This window comes from Capricornis sumatraensis, chromosome 2 (genome assembly GCF_032405125.1).
Source record: "Capricornis sumatraensis isolate serow.1 chromosome 2, serow.2, whole genome shotgun sequence".
Lineage (NCBI taxonomy): Eukaryota > Metazoa > Chordata > Mammalia > Artiodactyla > Bovidae > Capricornis > Capricornis sumatraensis.
Window position 1 is genome coordinate 193654273 of NC_091070.1, and position 19174 is coordinate 193673446.

At 43.0% G+C, this 19174-nt stretch overlaps 1 protein-coding gene across 3 annotated transcripts; it reads right to left on the minus strand.

The window, feature by feature from the left end:
- CPT2 (carnitine palmitoyltransferase 2) lies at positions 1–18944 on the minus strand. 3 transcript variants are annotated; one of them, XM_068964585.1, is made up of 5 exons: positions 18703–18944; positions 13081–13161; positions 11132–11238; positions 1764–2996; positions 1–612 (listed from the first exon to the last, which is right to left on the minus strand). In XM_068964585.1, the coding sequence occupies exons 1-5, from the start codon at positions 18852–18854 to the stop codon at positions 278–280; spliced, it is 1908 nt and encodes a 635-aa protein (XP_068820686.1). In that variant the 5' UTR covers positions 18855–18944; the 3' UTR covers positions 1–277. The 3 variants fall into 3 exon arrangements, with proteins under 3 accessions (XP_068820686.1, XP_068820684.1, XP_068820685.1); XM_068964583.1 differs by having other exon boundaries at positions 1–609; positions 1692–2996; XM_068964584.1 differs by lacking the exon at positions 13081–13161 and having other exon boundaries at positions 1–609; positions 1692–2996.
- Positions 18945–19174: the final 230 nt, after the last annotated feature.

Consider the following 19174-nt stretch of genomic DNA (forward strand, 5'->3'; position numbering starts at 1 on the left):
AAATTTTATTTCAGCTTCAACAATAAGTACATCTGAGTTATTTTCCAAATCTTACCTCCTGATAATGTCCTTAAAACCGAAATATCACATTATCTTTAGTTATGATCTTGGAAATCATATGTTTAGCTTTAAAACCATGGTTTTAAGGCTCAAATCTTATAACAATGGTGCTCAGGCACCTCATAATCAGTTTCATTAGTCACAGAATAGTGCCTACTGACCACAGAGGCCCCAGTTTTTATGCTGATGCAACAGAGGCTTTTCACTCACCCAGAAGCTAGGATTTGATGGTTTTGCCTTCTAAGGCATCAAACATGTCTTCTAAGGCCTTCTCCACGCACTGGAGAAACTCACGGGCATTGCGGCTTTGGTAGGTAGAGACGTTGCAGCCTATCCAGTTGTCCTGGACAGCGTATGCGATGCCCAAGCCATCAGAGACCACAGGGGCAAAGCAGCCAATGCTCACTGCTGGGCTGCTCAGCGTGCTGGTGGACAGGATGTTGTGGTTTATCTGCCTATATGCAGGGTCCAGGAACAGCTCAGGCATGCTGATCCCTTTGGCTGCTGCCAGGTACCGCAGAGCAAACAAATGTCGATCAAAGCCCTGACCTGTCAGAGACAAAACGGAAAATCAGACTCTCAGAACTGAAAGGGACCTCACTAAGTAACACCTCTCACCCAAGACAGGAATATCCTTCACAGCATCCTTGAGAGGGGAAGAAGGGTTTGTCGACCTCTGCATTCACACCTCTACCTTGCTAAATTCTGGAGCAGTGCATTCTAGAATATTCCTTTTAAAAAAGCAGTGAATAGCTGAGCTAAAAATCGGTCTAAGATAAACCTAGTTTTTAAAATTCTGAGATTCAATCAGTTTAAACAATCATGAAAAGTATGTGGAGAGCAAACCATGGACTCAAAAACTGAGGGAAAACCAAAAGCCCAAATCAAGTACAAAGGTCAAGATGGAGTCAGTGGAACAAAATGGAAAGGGTATTTGACTTGGTTCTAATCTCAGCTTTCCTGATAATTTGCTGTGTGATCCTGGGCCAGTGGTCTCAGTGCCTAACTGACTACAGAGGCCCCAGTTTCTATGCTGATGAAACAGAGGCTTTTCACTCACCCAGAAGCTAGGGTGAGTGAAACCTACCTATAAAATAGAGAAGGCTGAGACCAGAATGTCTTGGAGGTCCCTTTCAGTTCCAGGACTTTGCCATATGAAAGGACTGTACTATGTGATCCTTCAGGTCCTTCCTAGGTCTTGAATTTTATCAGAAAGGAGCAAAATGATGCCACTTAGGTAGGGAAGAGCTTCTGAGATGGCCTATTTACACACAGCCAACACACTACAACTGGGCTGAAGTAAGAGGGCCCGTGGGCTTAGAAATCCTGCATTGTCAAAAATGAGGCTGAAGACCAATAAGTAATAGGAAGAGAGTATGTGACACAGCTGAAAGTGACCTTAAATGAGGATGATGCATTTAAGTCAGACGCATCACCCCATTCCTGCTCAGGGGGAGAGAATGTTCTGTCCCTAGTGGCTAGTCTGGCTGTTCAGACTGCTAAGGAAAAAATAATCACCAGCTGGCAGATGGATTAAGCCTAGGGAAGGGTGGAAATCAGAAGAGTACTGAGGCACACCCCAGAGCTGAGGGCAACAAGGCCAGGCGGCACGCTCCCCAGCCCTGTCTCACCCATCGCTGCTTCTCTGGTCAGCTGGTTGTGGTATGTGGAGCACTTGGCCATCATCTGCTGAAGCTCTCCAGCGCTGTGCTTGGAAGGCTCCCTGACAAAGGCCTCGGAGCACCTCTTCGTGAAGATGGAGGCTGGGCGGATGGTCTCGGTGCGGCCGTGCTTGAATGCCGCAGTGCTACAGGACTCATAGGTGGCCACCGTCTGCCCGTACTGCCGCAGGAAGGCCACCTGGAAGGCCAGCTGAGCCATGGAGTCAGGGCTCAGCTTCTGCTTCTTCAGGAATTCTCTGCCTCCTCTCTGAAACCGGATGTAGTCAATGGTGAGGGTTTTCACGGTGGCATCAAATTTTTCCTTAGCAATGCTAATGCCAGTCTTTAAAGCATCGCTCAGCTTGAAGTTGAGTTTTTGTACGGCCACAGAAGAGTCAGTGCTGGCCGGCTGGCTCTGGGGAGTGATAGCAGGGGCCTGAGTGCTATCTTTAAACACTTCATTAAAAAACCTGAGCACTGCAACACCATCGCCCCAGGCATGCTCAAAGTGGACGGCAGCAGTGCCATCCTTGGCTATAATGAGGTTAAAGGATTTGTCAAACCAGCGGTTTGTGCCGTCACCATGCAGCATGCTGTGGGACAAGTGGACAAAGTCCTTAATGGGGAAGTCATCTAGGCAGAGACAGAACACAGCCGAGTCCACCTTCCTCAGTGTCTCCTTGTTGCCACCACTCACCAGCTTCTGTCTGAGCTCTGCCCAGATGTCCCGGTTCTCACTAGTCAGATAGGAAAGCGGAAACTCGGGGGCTGGGCTATTGTCTGACAGAATGTACTTCAGATGAGCCTGGATTTCAGAGGCACTCACAATGTTCCCATCTTGATCCAGGACATCAAAGATGTAGAAATGTCCTTTTCTTAGGACCAGGAGGTGTCTGGCCTTGTCATCGGTGAAGAGTTCATCTCGATGGGGTCTTGGTAAACGAGTTGAATTGAAAAGCCGATAATACTGGGACATGTCCAGGGGATATGCATTGACCAAATAGGCACCATACCAAGATAGGAAGGAAGGCACAAAGCGTATGAATCTCTTGAAGGTATCGGTATCACTTTTGGCAGGGTTCAAATGGAACACTTCTGGCTCCAGAAGGTCAGCCCGAAGTGTCTTCAGAAATCGGATGGCAGAGACAGTCATGTTGGTGGCCCGGATGAGCTGGTCATTATACTCAGACTTTGGATCAGGGTTGAATGACATAAACGGATTAAAGTTCAGGACAACAGGATCTCGAGCAGTTAAATACATATCAAACCAGGGGCCTAAAAAATAAAAATGAACAATAAAGAGTTCCTAAAGAGAGAATGTGAGAAAGAAAAAAAAAAAAATCAAGCATATTTAGAAGAAATGACATTCACTTTCAGAGGGTGGAATTTTCTTTTTTTTTTTTTTTGCTTTGCAATAATTCAGAAACATTAAATAGGATCATATAATATGTTGTCTTTTGCTTCTGACTTCTATCACTTATGGGCTTCCCAGTGGCTCTAGTGGTAAAGAACCCACCTGCCAAGGTCGGGGACACAAGAGATGCGGCTTCGATCCCTGGGTCAGAAAGATCCACTGCAGTACAAAAAAAACAACCCACTCTAATATTCTGGCCTGGAAAATTTCTTGAGCAGAGGATCCTGGCGGGCTGCAGTCCATGCGGCTGCAAAGAGTCAACACAACTAAGCAGTTGAACACACACTCTATCACTTATAATAATGTATTGGAGATTCATCCACACTGTAGCATGTATCGGTTCATTTCTGTTTATTGTTAAGTAATGTTCCAATAATATACTGTATCTTGTTTATCCACTCACCTGTAGATGGACATTTGTTTCCACTTGTTGGTTATTATAATGCTAGTGCTTTTTGTATGTGTGGACATTATGTTCTCAGTTCTCTTGGAAGACATAGCTAGGAAAGGGATTGCTGGGTCATATGGGAAGTCTACTCTAACCCTTTGCTTTCTGACTGAGAATGAAGTATCATTGATTTACAATGCTGTGTTAGTTCAGGTGTAGAGCAAAGGGATTCAGTTACACATACACCTAGTCTTTTTCAGACACTTACCCATTATAGATTGTTACAAGATATCGAATACAGTTCCTTGCGCTATACAGTAGGTCCTTGCTGTTTATCTATCTTAGATATATTGGTATCTGTTAATCCCAAACTCCTAATTTATCCCTCCCCCACCACCTTTCCCCTTTTGGCAATCATAAGTTTATTTTCATGTCTGTGAGTCTGTCTCAAACATGTTTTGGAAATAAGCTCACCTGCATATTCTAGATTCCACATGTGATAACATATGATGGTTATCTTTCTCTGACTTACTTTAGTATATTTGATAATCTCTGGGTCCATCCATGTTGCTGCAAATGGCATTATTTCATTTTTTGACAGCTGAGTAGTATTCCATTGTGTATGTGTATGTATTATACATATGTGTGTGTATGTGTGTGTGTGTGTGTGTGTGTGTATACACCCCACATCTTCTTCATCCATTCACCTATTGATGGACATTTACACTGCTTCCATGTCTTGGCTACTGTAAATAGTGCAGTTATGAACACTGGGGAGCATGTACCTTTATGAAGCAGAGTTTTTCTCCGGATATATGCCCATATATCTGCATATATGCTGGATCATATAGTAACCCTATTTTTAGTTTTTAAAGGAACCTCCATACCGTTCCCCATAGCGGCTGCACCAATTTACATTCCCACCAATAGTGTAGGAGGGCTCCCTTTTCTCCACACCCTCTCTGGCATTTATTATTTGTAGATCTCTTTAATGATGACTATTTTGATTGGCGTGAGGCAATACCCCATATTTTTTTTCTCAAATAATTAGTGATATTGAGCATCTCTTCATGTGCTCATTGGCTATCTCTATATGTCTTCTTTGGTGAAATGTTTATTTAGGTCTTCTTCCCATTTTTTTGATTGGGCTGTTTGTTGTTTTATATTGAACTGTAGGAGCTGTTTGTACATTTTGGAGACTAATCTCTGTTGGTTACATCATTTGCAAATATTTCCTTTCATTTCACAGGTTGTCTTTTTGTTTTATTTATGGTTTCCTTTGCTGTGCTTTTAAAGCTTTTTAAGTTTAATTAGGTTCCATTCACTTATTTTTGCTTTTATTTCCATTACTCTAGGAGACAGACCTAAAAAAAAACATTGCTATGGTTCATGTCAAAGAGTATTCTCCTTATGTTTTTCTCTAGTAGCTTTATTGTAACTGATCTTATACTTAGATCTTTAATCATTTTGAGTTATTTTTGTATATGGTATTAGAGAATGTTCTAACTTCGTTCTTTTACACATAGTTCTCAAGTTTTCCCAGCACCACTTATTAAAGAGACTGTCTTGTCTCCACTGTATATTCTTGCCTATTTTGTGATAGATTAATTGACCATAGGTGTGTGGATTTATTTCTGGGCTCTCTATTTTGTTCCACTGATACATATGTCTGTTTTTGTGCCAATACCATCAATCATGTGCACACCTTTTGTTCAGCCTGGCCATACTCCAAGCCCTTTGGGCTGTCTCCCTACACCCAAACCATGTCCTACCCCTGGGTCTGCCCTCTGAAACCTAAGTTTCAGCACCCAGTTGCTGCACACACCAGCAGGCAGGTGTCTTGGGCTCAGAAGTGAGGCAATATGGCCCAGACCATCTGTGGGTCTCTCTACTCTGCAGGGTAGCAAGCCAGCTCCTACACCCTTCTCTCCAGCCTCTGAAGCTCCCTATCTGTCCTGGCGGATCTCACACTCAGTGAAGGAGGTTGTCAGGTGAGGGAAGAGGTCATCTTTCACAGCCCCCTCCCAGGAGCGCAGGTCCTGTCCCACTCCCTCTTCTCCCTTTTCCCTTCATCCTACCCAGTTAAGTGGGGACCTTCCTTGCATCTTTGGTTGTATGGGATTTTCTGCAAGCTTTCAGTAGATATTCTACTGTTCCACATGTAGAAATATTTCTGACCTATCGGTGGGAGGAGGTGAATTCCATGTCCTTCTACTCCACCATCGTGAACCAGAACTCTATGTTTAATCTTTTGAGGAATTGCCAAGGTGTCTTCCGAAGTGGCTGCACCATTACCACCAGCAGTGTACAAGGGTTTCAATTTCTCCACATCCTCAGCAACATTTGTTACCATTCAGTTCAGTTCAGTTGCACAATTGTTCCCGACTCTTGACTCTTCCTGACCCACTGGACTGCAGCATGCCAGGGTTCCCTGTCCATCACCATCCTAGAGCTTTCTCAACTCATGTCCATTGAGTTGGCGATGGCATCCATCTTGTGCTCTGTCCTCCCCTTCTCCTCCTGGTTTCAATCTTTCCCAGCATCTGGGTCTTTTCCAATGAGTCAGCTCTTCACATCAGATAGCCAAAGTATTGGAGTTTCAGCTTCACCATCAGTCTTTCCAATGAATATTCAGGACTGAATTCCCTTAGGATGGACTGGTTGGATCTCCTTGCAGTGCAGGGGCCTCTCAAGAGTCTTCTCCAAAACCACAGTTTAAAAGCATCAATTCTTCAGTGCTCAGCCTTCTTTATGGTCCAACTCTCACATCCATACATGACTACTTGGAAAACCATAGCTTTGACTAGACAGACTTTTGTTGGCAAAGTAATGTCTCTGCTTTTTAACATGCTGTCAAGCTTTTCCTCCAAGGAGCAAGCATGTTTTAATTTCATGGCTGCAGTCACCATCTGCAGTGATTTTGGAGCCCAAGAAAATAGTCTTTCACTGTTTCCATTGTTTCTCCATCTATTTGCCATGAAGGGATGGGACCAGATGCCATGATCTTCATTTTTTGAATATTGAATTTTAAGCCAGCTTTTTCACTCTCCTCTTTCACTTTCATCAAGAGGCTCTTTAGTTCTTCTTCACTTTCTGCCTGCGTATCTCAGGTTATTGATATTTTTCACGGTAATCTTGATTCCAGCTTGTGTTTCTTCCAGCCCAGCGTTTCTCATGATGTACTCTGCATATACAAGCAGGGTGATAATATACAGCCTTGACGTACTCCTTTTCCTATTTGGAACCAGTCTTGTTCCATGTCCAGTTCTAACTGTTGCTTCTTGACCTGCATACAGATTTCTCAAGAGGCAGGTCAGGTGGTCTGGTATTCCCATCTCTTTCAGAATCTTCCACAGTTTGTTGTGATCCACACAACAATTTATTTGGTGTAGTCAATAAAACAGAAGTAGATGTTTTTCTGAAACTCTCTTGGATTTTTGATGATCCAATGGATACTGGCAATTTGATCTCTGGTTCCTCTGCCTTTTCTAAATCCAGCTTGAACATCTGGGAGTTCTTGGTTCACGCACTGCTGAAGCCTGGCTTGGAGAATCTTGAGCATTACTTTGCTAGCGTGTGAGATGAGTGCAATTGTGCAGTAGTCTGCATGTTCGCTGGCACTGCCCTTCTTTACGACTGGAATGAAAACTGACCTTTTCCAGGCCTGTGGCCACTGATAAGCTTTCCAAATTTGCTGCCATTCTGAGTGTAGCACTTTTGCAGCATTATCTTCTAGGATTTGAAATAGCGCAACTGGAATTCCATCACCTCCACTAGCTATGTTCGTAGTGATGTTTCCTCAGTCCCATTTGATTTCATATTCCAGGATGTCTGGCTCTAGGTGTGTGATCACACCATGGTGTGTGATCACACCATCGTGGTTATCTGGGTCATGAAGATCTTTTTTGTATACTTCTTCTGTGTATTCTTGCCAACTCTTCTTAGTATCTTCGGCTTCTGTTATGTCCATACTGTTTCTGTCCTTTTTTGTGCACATCTTTGCATGAAGTGTTCCCTTGGTATTCCTAATTTTTTTTTTGAAGAGATCTCCAGTCTTTCCCATTCTATTGTTTTCCTCTACTTCTTTGCATTGATCGCTGAGGAAGGCTTTCTTATCTCTCCTTGCTATTCTTTGGAATTCTCCATTCAGATGATATATCTTTCCCTTTTTCCCTTTGCCTTTCACTTCTCTTCTTTTCTCAGCTATTTGTAAGGCCTCCTCAGACAACCATTTTGCCTTTTTGCATTTCTTTTTCTTGGGGATGGTCTTGATCACCTCCTTCTGTACAATGTCACAAACCTCCATCCATAGTTCTTCTGGCACTCTGTGTATCAGATCTAATCCCTTAAACTTATTTGTCACTTCCACTGTATAATCATAAGGGATTGATTTCGGTCATATCTGAATGCTCTAGTGGTTTTCCCTACTTTCTTCAATTTAAGTCCAAATTTGGCAATAAGGAGTTCATGATCTGAGCCATAGGCAGCTTTTGACCTTGTTTTTGCTGACTGTATAGAGCTTCTCCATCTTTGGCTGCAAAAAATATAATTAGTCTGATTTCAGTATTGACCATGTGGTGATGTCCATGTGTAGAGTCTTCTCTAGTGGTGGTGTTGACGTTACTATCAGTCTTATTTGACTGGAGCCACTCTAGTGGATAACGACCACTGCGGTTTTGACTTACATTTCTCTAATATTTATTAATTGCTTGTTCCTCCTCACTCTGTTTTCCTCCTTAACACTTACATAAATAAAAACCAGTAATTCCTCACTTGTACTCACACTGAAACAGAACAGTTTTTAATCCCCATCCCTCCTGTGCTTCACCTCCTTTCAGGGATAATATCCATACTTGACTGTCTCCCTAAAATGACAGAAAGTTTTCACCATCATTCTGTGTACTATGTACATTACTCCCTCTTTTAGGAAATACTTGAAAGGCAATTAGAAATAACTCAGTGCATATGAGCCCCTCAAACTAGCCTCTGTATTTCTGTGGATGCTTGTAAAAATTCCAGAAGCAGTATCTTATTAGAAAACATGTTTTCAAGGGAAGTTCCTGGTTGGATTAGCAAGCATGGGTGAACTTTACAAATATGGGGTATCTTCAACAGGAAGAAGTAGTTTTTATACATAAAGCATTGGGGAAGGATCAATGGACAAAAATTTATCTATTATACATTTGTTGATCCATTAATTCCATTTCATTCCTTGAGAATCAGTGCCATGCCAGGCCCTGGGCCTGGGGATAGAGCATGGACTTCAATTCAGAAGAACTCTGGTGAAGGAAATAAACAGAACTAAAATAGAATGCAATTCATTAAAATGGGGGTAAGATACATTTGATGAAAGAAGACATGAATTTATGCTTCTGATCCCTCGAGTAAAAGAATTTTTAAAAGACATAAGCCAATAAGGCAAAGAGAATAAGAGAGAAGAAAGGAACAAATACTGGAAAGTATAAAATTATCTAGCAGAGTCAGAGAAAGCCAGCCCTAAGGTGGCAGCAGAGAAAGCCAGGAAACAATATGACTTAAGCAGCAGAACCCCCAGATGGCTCAGGACATAGCAGCCTAGGTACATCTGGTTGAAGGGCTGTTTCATTAGAACCCCACCCCCCAGATTCCCTCCCTACTCCAGTAGAAGACTTAAGTTGTTTTCACTGGAGAAAGTAAAATTGGGAGACCTAAGTCACAGATGACAACTCAAGTCTTCTTTCCTTAATCCCACTCCTGCAACAGCAGCAACCAGGAATATACCTTTTGGCAGTTAACTGGAAAAGCCTTCCCTAAGAAGTCTAAATAACCCAAAGACACCAACATTAGGGGCGCCCCGAGGAAGTGGTTTAGCTGATCACATTACACTGAAGCTGTGACTGACAAGCCCACTCTCATTTATAAAAATTCCCACAACTTTTAATATTTCATTCAGGTCTAAGACAACAGAGAAGGATTATGAAACATCTGAAGAGAGAAAAGAGGGTAAAACAAATAGGAAAAAAAGCAAACTGCAGAAAGACCATTAAGGAAGAAAAGAAATTAAAAAAAAATTCCCAAATAAATTATTAGGCACATAGAAAGGAAAACAAAAAAAGGTATAATTATTAATCATAGAGAAAACAAAGTTTTCTATGGAAAAGGAAAAACAATTCCAATGTGCTACACAACTCAGCTGACAACAGTGTTTACATGATTATAACAGTATAAACACCAGGTAGCTTCCCTGGTGACACAGTCGGTAAACAATCTGCCTGCATTGCAAGAGACCTGCATTCGATCCCTGGGTTGGGAAGATCCCTGAAGAAGGGAATATCCACTCCTGTATCCTTGTCTGAAGAATTCCACGATAGAGGAGCCTGGTGGGCTACAGTCCATGGGATCACAGAGTTGGGACACGACTGAGCAACTAAGCACAGCATAGCATGCTGTGACAATAAGGGGATGGAAATGTGGTGAGGATACAAGAGACCAACAAATCCTAATCTTTTATAGTGAGACATCTATAGATAATGCCTAAAACTAAAAAAGATGCATTGATATGAAAAAGTAATTTAGAGAATGGGGCAAAAGGAGAAGTGAGAAATTAAATCAAGGTCAGGAAACTGCTGCTTCTCATAACAAGCATGAGAAAACTATTTGATTCTTTAAATGATATGCATGTATAACCTTACTACAAACATAAACTGAGTTACAGAAGTGCAGTAAGAACAGAAGTGGAAGCAACCAACTCTGAATGGGAAGGGCTGAAAGGTTTCCTAGAAAAATCATCCTACCCAGATCTGGTCTTTTCTGCTTTTTTTAAACTGAGATGTAACTGACATATAACATTATATTAGCTTCAAGTGTACAACATAATGATTCGATATTTGTATATATGTAAAATGCTCAGCACATCCATCACCATACACTTATAAAAATTTTTTTTATTAGAAGTTTTAATATCCATACTCACAGCAACTTTCAAATACACAATACAGTACTAACTATAGTCACCACGTTGTATATTGCATTCCCAGGACTTACTTATTTTATAACGGGAAGTCTATACCTTTTGATCCTCTTCACCATTTTGCCAGCCCCTGCTCCCAACCTCTGACAACCATCAACTGGCTCTTAAAGGAAGAATTTGCCAGGTAAAAAAAGGTGGTGGGAACAACATGGATTAAGGGCCAGAAGAATGAAAAGACTAAAGGGTCGAGAGAAGAAGCTACTCAGTTTTGTCGAGGCATGGGTGTGTCAGGGAGGATGGTGAAACGAGGCTGGAGTGGGCAGCTGGGCCAGACAACGAAGGACCTAGACCGATACGTACAGGACACAGGACTAAATCCTGCATCCTTTTCAGACAGAACCAATGATGAGGTTCTGTCCTGATCCTATCTACAGTGCAGGCAAGCCACTGCTCTTGACCACAGAGTCCAGGCAACACCTCAGTGGAGGAAGAACTCTCTCAGCCTTAATGTCACCTCAGGGAGAGAGGATGCGACAGCACTGCACAAGCGTTTTTGGTCTCACCAAAAACCCCTGTGAAACCGAAACAGGAGAGAAGATGCCCTGCTTTCCATTATGGAAGGCTCCGGAAATACCACATTCACAGCCCTGCCTACCCACCTGAAATGTAGCTTGTATGTTTATTCTGCTTGTCCTGAGCGACCAGCTGCTCATGTAGTTCCTTTCCAATTCCAGTTTCAAAACTCTTACACAACTGCTCTGTTTTCCTGAAATGTTCAAGAAAAGACATAATCAAACCATGACAGGGAATAGGTGGTTTTTAGATTTACGGCCACAAATGCATCGCAGAACTTTGGGTTCTCTAGCATATCCCTAGAATCTGGGACTGGGACCAGAAAGTACCTCTGATCAGAAGAGGAGAATCAACCTAAGCAGATAAATCTAAGATATTTTCTTAAAATGACCGATCAGGAAGATGAATTCACATCTCATAAAATAATGTATAATCTAGGAGGCAGCTTTGGAGTCAAGAAGAGCTAAGTTTGAATTCTAGCTCTGTTACTTTCAAATTGTATGACCTTGGACAAGTTACTCGATCTTTCTCAGTCTCAGTTTCTTTATATGTAAACCCAGAAATACACCACCTTACATGACCTTTAAAATATTTATAAAGCTAAGGATTTAGGATAGTTTGAAAAATAATACTTAATAACCAGTAGCTATTAAATCATTACCATGTCAAGAGAAGCTTCAAGTGACTAATATGGAATATTTAAAAGCAGTGGATTAGCTTTCCTGGTGATTCAGCGATAAAGAATCTGCCTGCCAATGCAGGAGATGTGGGTTCAATTCCTGGGTCAGGAAGATCCCTGGAGAAGGAAATGGCAACCCACTTCAGTATTGCTGCCTGGAAAATCCCATGGACAGAGGAGCCTGGCAGGCTGCAGTCCATGGGGTCACAAAAGTGATGGACATGACTTAATGACTAAACAACAACAAAAAGACAGTGGACAGTTCATCTGTATTTTTCCACCACTGTCCATTAAAGGACTCTATGTGATTCTAATGACAAGGCCAGTATTCCACACAACAAATTCCCATTGTGGAAAGAGTACTACACCAGGATACAACAGCCTAATGGAATCCACTTTTTTTTTTACAATATCCAATATTATTTTCCACTTCCAGGCTGAATTAGTTTCCCACGACTGCCAAGACAAAGTGCCACAGACCAGATGGCTTAAGACAACAGAAATGTATTCTCTCATAGTTCCGGAGGCTAGAAGTACAGAATCAAGGTGCTGACAAGACCATATTCTCTCTGAAGATTCTCGGGGAGAATCTGTTCCAGGCCTTTCTCTTCGCTTGTGGTGTTGTCAGGTATCCTTGGCATTCCTTAGCCTATTACTACACTCCAATCTGCCTCTTTACATGGCTGTCTTTTTATCCCTTCTAAGGACTGGAATAAGGACTAAATCTTCTCTATTAATAGTATGACCTCATCTCAATGGACATGAGTTTGAGCAAGCTCCGGGAGTTGGTGATGGACAGGGAAGCCTGGCGTGCTGCAGTCCACGGGGTCACAAAGAATCAGACACAACTGAGTGACTGAACTGAACTGCTCTTAACTAGTTACACACACAACTACCCTCTTTCCAATAAGGTCACATACTGAGGTTTTCCAGAAGGGAGTGAATTTAGGGGACACACTATCCAACCCAGTACATAAGCTCACCAAGCAAACTCCTGGTCTCCCACATGCTCTCCTCAATGAAGCTCCCTAGCAAGACCCCATGCCCTCTGCAAATGACCAGTGCCAGACCAGTGCCAGCTGGCTGACAAGGTAAAATCTGCCAGGGCAGTACAAATTTGGCATTCTAGTGTCTAAACCATTGCTTATTCAGTCAAGTTAAAGAGTCTCACCTTAGGGCTTGGTCAGCCCTTCATGAGTGAAAATCTATTTCCTGAACTTGCAAATGTAAAGACTAGGTCTCAGGTGCCTGAGGACCCAGTCAAATCATAGACACTCCCCGAAGATTGGTCCGCCACCACTTGTCAGCTTCTCCTGAACCACCCAACCATGGTCATTTGGGTTTCTCAGCATTTACCTGAACTGGCTGTCATCCAGCAGAGGCTTCTGTGCACTGAGGTATCTCCTAATGGTGTCTTCAAGTTTGGGAATAGGCAGCCTGGGGAGAAACGAAGGTCGGTGTAATGGTGACAAGATGTGGAAGAGGTTGGTTAGCTTGCCAATCCAACCTCATAAATAATTATTGGATAATTAAATTCTTTCCCAAAACAACCACAAAAAAAACAAAACAATAGGAAGCCTAAGCCACTGACAAATGAGAATAGATGAATTTAAGTATCAACAGTACTCCTTTTATTTTCTAGGTAGAATAACCTTTTAATGTATTAATGATGATTTTCATAAACTAAATTAGTAGATATACTAACAAATTAAAAATGGGGAAGCAGAAGCAGCCAAAATATTCCTGATTCCTGTCACAATTATAATACCTGTGTTAACCCTGCACTGGCATGGATTTTAATTCTACCCTTACTTTGAACAACAGTCTTTTTCTCTCCTAAGATGAAAAAAAGTTCTGTTTTTAAGTTTATTGGTGTATTTTTGACAGAGAATCATACAAAAGAGAAACACAGGTCTATCCACGGGCCAGCCAACCAAAGGATGGACTGTCAAGTCACGCCCAGCTCACCAGTAGTCCTGTGAGGAATGGATATTCTTGGGTATTATGCTTAGAAATATGTCAGACAGAGAAAGACAAATACTGTATGATATCATTTATATGTGAAATTTAAAAATAAAACTAGTGAATATAACAAGAAACACAGATATAGAAAACAAACTAAATGGTTATTAGTAGGGAGAAAGAAGCAGTGAAGGGCAAAACAGGGGTAGGGGGTTAAGAGGTACAAAATAAGCTATAGGGATGTATCTATAGTACATCAAATATAGCCATCATTTTCTATTAACTATACATGGAGTACAATCTTGAAAAATTATCAGTCACTATGTTGTACACCTGAAACTTATATAATACTGTAAATCTACTATATCTCAAATTTTTAAAGTGTCAATTTTATGGCACGTGAATTATATCTCAATAAAGTGAAGTGAAGTTGCTCAGTCGTGTCCGACTCTTTGCAACCCCATGGACTGTATGTAGCCTACCAGGTTCCACCATCCATGGGATTTTCCAGGCAAGGATACTGGAGTGGGTTGCCATTTCCTTCTCCAATATCTCAATAAAGCTGTTAGAAATTTTTGTAAACAAGTTATGTTCATCTCTGGTGATCAATTTTTTCCTCAGTAAGATGAAGGAACTGAAAGAGACTGTTTCTACGGCTCCTTTACAATTCTGTGACCACAACCTCAGGAGTCCTGTTGATTCCTCCTGCAGCAAAGCAGGAGAACTGCACAACGGTGAAAGGGCGGACTCTGGCATCACCCTTCACAGCTGTGTGGCTCTGGGCATGCTGCTGCTCTGCACGTAACTTTCCTCATACATAAAATGGAGGTGATACTAATACGTACTTTCCAGTGCTGAGTGCAAATTCGATGCGGCAACACGTCACAGACTGAGAAGAGCGCCTGGCACACAGTAAGCACTTGATTGCTGTTGCTCAGCTGCTCGGTCGTGTCCCACTCTTTGTGATTCCACGGGCTGCAGCACGCCAGGCTTCCCTGTCTTTCACCATCTCCCACAGCCTGCTCAGACTCACGTCCATCAAGTTGGTGGTGCCATCCAACCATGTTATCCTCTGTCGTCCCCTTCTCCTCCTGCCTTCAAACTTTCCCAGCATCAGGGTCTTTTCTAATGAGTCGGCTCTTCCCATCAGGTGGCCAAAGTATTGGAACTTCAGCCTCAGCATCTGTCCCTCCAATGAATATTCAGGATTGATTCCCTTTAAGATTGACTGGTTTGATCTCCTTGCTGTGGAAGGGACTCTCAAGAGTCTTCTCCAGCACCACAGTTTGAAGGCATCAGTTCTTTGGTGCTCAGCCTTTATGGTCCAGCCTTATGGTCCAACTCTCACATCTGTACATGACTACTAGGAAAACCACAGCTTTGACAATACGGACCTCTGTCGGCAAAGTCTCTGCTTTTTAAAATACCATCTAGGTTTGTCATTGCTTTTCTTCCGATAAATACGTTTTTTTTTACTTACTCGGTCGTCAAGTCCTATAGATTCAAACTCTGCTCATGTTCCTAGGGAACTAGCTCATCATCTCTCCCTCAGTGCCTGGAATGGGGTTTCACCATATTGGTGTTCTGCCTACCCCAAACTTTCTCACTTCTTTTAATAATAGCACCCTTTCTATTTAAGTCCCTGCAGTTCAGGTAGAGCTGACTCCATGCCCAGCTCCCAGGGGTAGGCTTAAAGCTTACTGGTTCAGACTCAATGAGACCTGGCAAGAACCTAAAGACTTAACTGTAGGAGTTTTGGGGTTTTTTTAACTGTTAGGATGAGGAAGGGAATCTCTAACATCTGAGTTACTAAGAAATGAGTGCAAAAGCTATGCCTTAGGTGATGGCTACCACTATGGCACCATGAGGAGAGAGCCTACCTGAGAATGGAGTCACACAAATGAAGAGTTGAGTGGGAAGGCAAATCAGGGTCTTGATGACATTTGGACCTCTTAACCCAACCTGGATTTTTCCGGTCTGTGGGTTCACACATTCCTTTTGGCTAAAACCAGTTTAATTGCGGTTTCTATAACTTGCTACCACAACTGCCATTACTGTGGCCTTTTCAGTATGTGCACAACCCTTCATCCACAGTTCCTCGAGGAACACCAAAAGTGGTTTCAAAGGCACAGCTGAAGTTCCTTGAGCTCCCTGAGGGGTTGTTCATCAGGTGCCTTGAAAAGAGCTATAGAGCTAAAGCCTTGAGAGAGGCCTGGCAGGTTCATTTTAACCATGTGGGTTCTCTCTCCCACCCTCTACCAAAGAACTCCATCCCCATCTAAACACCATTTGCTGCAATAAGGATGGAAGAAAAGTTAGCACCAACCAGATTTCTCTCCTGTCCAAGTGACTCTGATATCAATACCTAAAAAGCCTCCAAGCAGTAGGTGTTTTATTCTTCTCCCTGCAAGAACACAGTTCTAAAGTCTTTTGTAGTTTTACACAATCTAGTTATTATTCTGGTAAAATCATTCTGGTTGTCAAGACAATTTATCTGCAGAACATGCCTTTGGGGCTCAGAGCATTACTGTTTCTATCTGTTATCCTCCACATCTTGGAAACTTGGGCCTCACCTGCCTCCCATGTGAATTCTAGAGAACATGCCCACTATGTCTTGAACACCAGCTATCATCTAAAGTGATTAGGGGTTAAAAGAAATCACAAGATAATTGACAATGACTGTGGGTTAACTATAGGCCTAAAATAGTGGCCCATTACTATTTTTTTTAAGACACAGTGCCACTCCCCCAACCCAACCAACACACAGACACACACCAGCTCAACTCTAGTAACTTAGGGCCCAATTGAAGACTCTTTACTTTGAGCTGGGCCTCCCATCAGCTTCTCAAAATTTCTGAACACGCCATGCATTTTCAGACTTCTGTTTCTTAGCACACGCTGCTCTGTCCTTGCCTCACTCCTCTCATGTGGTGATCTTCAAATTCCAACTCAAATATCACCTCCTCTATGAAGCTTCCTTTCTCTGCCAGGCACTAAGTCACTCCCACCACCACACTCATACAATGAAATATGCAACAAATATTTAAGGTAGTTATAGTACTTGAGAATATCTACTGAGTACTTGCTATATGCCTGGCTTTGTGCTAAGTGTTTTATATCAGGGTATTTAACAACCCTGAGAGGAAGGTAATATTAACACCCCATTTTTAGGTTACATGATTTCCTCACAGCCATGAAGCTAGTAAGTAGAGCTGGATTAAAAATCAAATCTGATTCCTATCTCATGACCGTAACCACCATGAGATGCTGCTTCCCACTGATCCATATACCATAACTATATCTGCTTACCTGTCGAATCTCCCCCACTATACAGTAAGCTCCTCACCATGACTGACTGGTCTCCAAATACATGTCAATCAATGTTTATCAAGTTAATAATGTAAATGTGTAGGTCAGGCTGATCCACCCTTTGTCTTCTCCAGACTTGTGATTTCACATTCTGAGACTAATTGCTCAGTGCATAAAACATTACCCTGAAAAAACAACACTTAACTGAATCGCACACCTAAAAATAGTTAAAATGGTAGATTTTATGTTTTGTATATTTGACCACACTAAAAAAGAACAAAGAAAAAAAAACATAATAGCTGGAAACCAAGCAAATGATACTGCAAGGCTTCCTAGAAGAAAGCAAGTCCAAAGTCGCTTGATTAAAAGGCAGCGATATGACAGAAAAAGGATGAGAGAAGAAGGGAGGTCCAGTTGGACCACCTAATACTGATATTAAGAGGCTAGTCCTTCTCTTGCCAACTAACAAGAGAAGATGCCAACTATTTTGGCATTTTACCTCACTCTACCCTCACAACAGCCCTGTGAACTGTGCATTCTGATACTACTTTGCAGGTAAGAACTGGGCTCAAAGAAGTTGACAGAACTGGCTGAAGTTATAAAGAGTGGCAGATCTGGAATCTAAATCTAAGTTCTACCAGACTTCAAGCCTGGGCTTTTCATTAACTGTGACATCTAAATGAGTGTAAAGATAATACAATTTACCTCTCCAGAATCTCAGAGATAAGGAATCTCATCTAACTTTCAACATACAGGTGATGAAGTGAAGGCCTGAGGGAGTCATTGTTTACAGAGTTATACACAGGTGATGGGTGCTACAGTTTGTAGCTCCAGGATATCTGTTCTGCAGAGTGAAAGAAATGATCTTCATATTCCTTGACTTTAATATTCTTCTCAGCTTTCCAACTCTACAGTGGAGAAAATCCCTCTGATCTTAAACCTGGGTGGGGCCCAGGCCTATCTAAAAGTTAAAGGCCAACTGCTGCTGGGCTTGGCAAGCGAAGACAGACTCTGTCATCCCTCACCTTTCCCCTACATACAGGCTCAGCTCAGACATAGAAGGTCAAGGCTTATCTCACAGAACAGGGACTTTTTCTTTCTCTTCCCAGACCTCCTACCAAATTTATACAGCAGGGTTGGGACTAGATAATCTCATTTTAGTCTGTTTTAGAAGTCTGCACACTGTAACTTCACAAGAATCACCTCAGATGATATTCCTGGGAAGGTAGGGGTGGGCAGTTAAGGGTTAAGGGGTTTCTGGTTGTAGAGAAAAAGAGCAGCCTAGTGGTTCTGGGGGATGTCTGTGACAATCTTGGTTCTATATACAATGAGAGTTGGTCTCCAACCCCTGGACTGCGAGATCCCTGACGGGCAGCTTGGTAAGGAAGGAAGTAAACAGGTTTTTGAAAGAAATTTGGAACTTTCCACTAACTGGTAAGCAGGTGGAGAAATTAAAGTCTGATTGTAGAGAGTGAAGGAATTTGGGGAAATTTGGGGAGGCGGGGGGGTGGTGGATTCTGGAAGAGAACTTGAGCGTTCTGAAGTTCCAGTGCCACGGGATTTTCAGACTGGAGAATGCGGCAGCGTCCCAGGTGAAGCTTTGGGGGTGCAAGAGGGTTCGGTAGAAGAGACAAGAGTGACTGGAGAAAGGCTGGGGCCGAAACCTCGGCTAGCTGTGGGCGACAGGGACCTGGAAGCCGGGCTCACCTGGGCAGGCTGTCCTGGTAGTGCATAGTGGGCACGATGCTGCGCTGCAGGTACTGGCTGGGCTCGAAGCCGGTGCTCAGGAGCCGACATGGGGCTCCCGGGCCAACGGCAAGGCCCCGGGACCAGGAGCGTAGCAGCAAGCGGGCCACCATCGTCCCAGGAGGCGCCAGCAGCTAGAACGCGGAGAATTGGGAGTTCTGGCGTACGGAGGTCAGTCCGCGGCCCTCAGTGCCCCGCGACGATGGGTCAGGTACTACAGTACACTTTGTGCCCTTCCGCGGGGCCACTTCCGGCTCCCCGGCCCCGCCCACGGAAGGCCCCGCCCAGCGGGCCGCCCACAGGCCCTCCGAGGGTCCCGCCTACCGCAGAGTGGGCGGGACCCCGGCCTCTTCGCTCTGTTTCCTGATCTACCGGCGGTCAGAAAACCAGTTTGGAAGGCAAGTCCTTCTCCTGTTTTGGAACAAGGTAGAAA

Coding starts and splice junctions, on each gene's coding strand:
- CPT2 (XM_068964583.1), bottom strand. CDS start 18,854: ATGGTGGCCCGCTTGCTGCTACGCTCCTGGTCCCGGGGCCTTGCCGTT. Junction 13,162..18,702: donor TACCAGGACAGCCTGCCCAG/GTGAGCCCGGCT, acceptor GTTTCTCCCCAG/GCTGCCTATTCCCAAACTTG. Junction 11,239..13,080: donor CTGGATGACAGCCAGTTCAG/GTAAATGCTGAG, acceptor TGAACATTTCAG/GAAAACAGAGCAGTTGTGTA.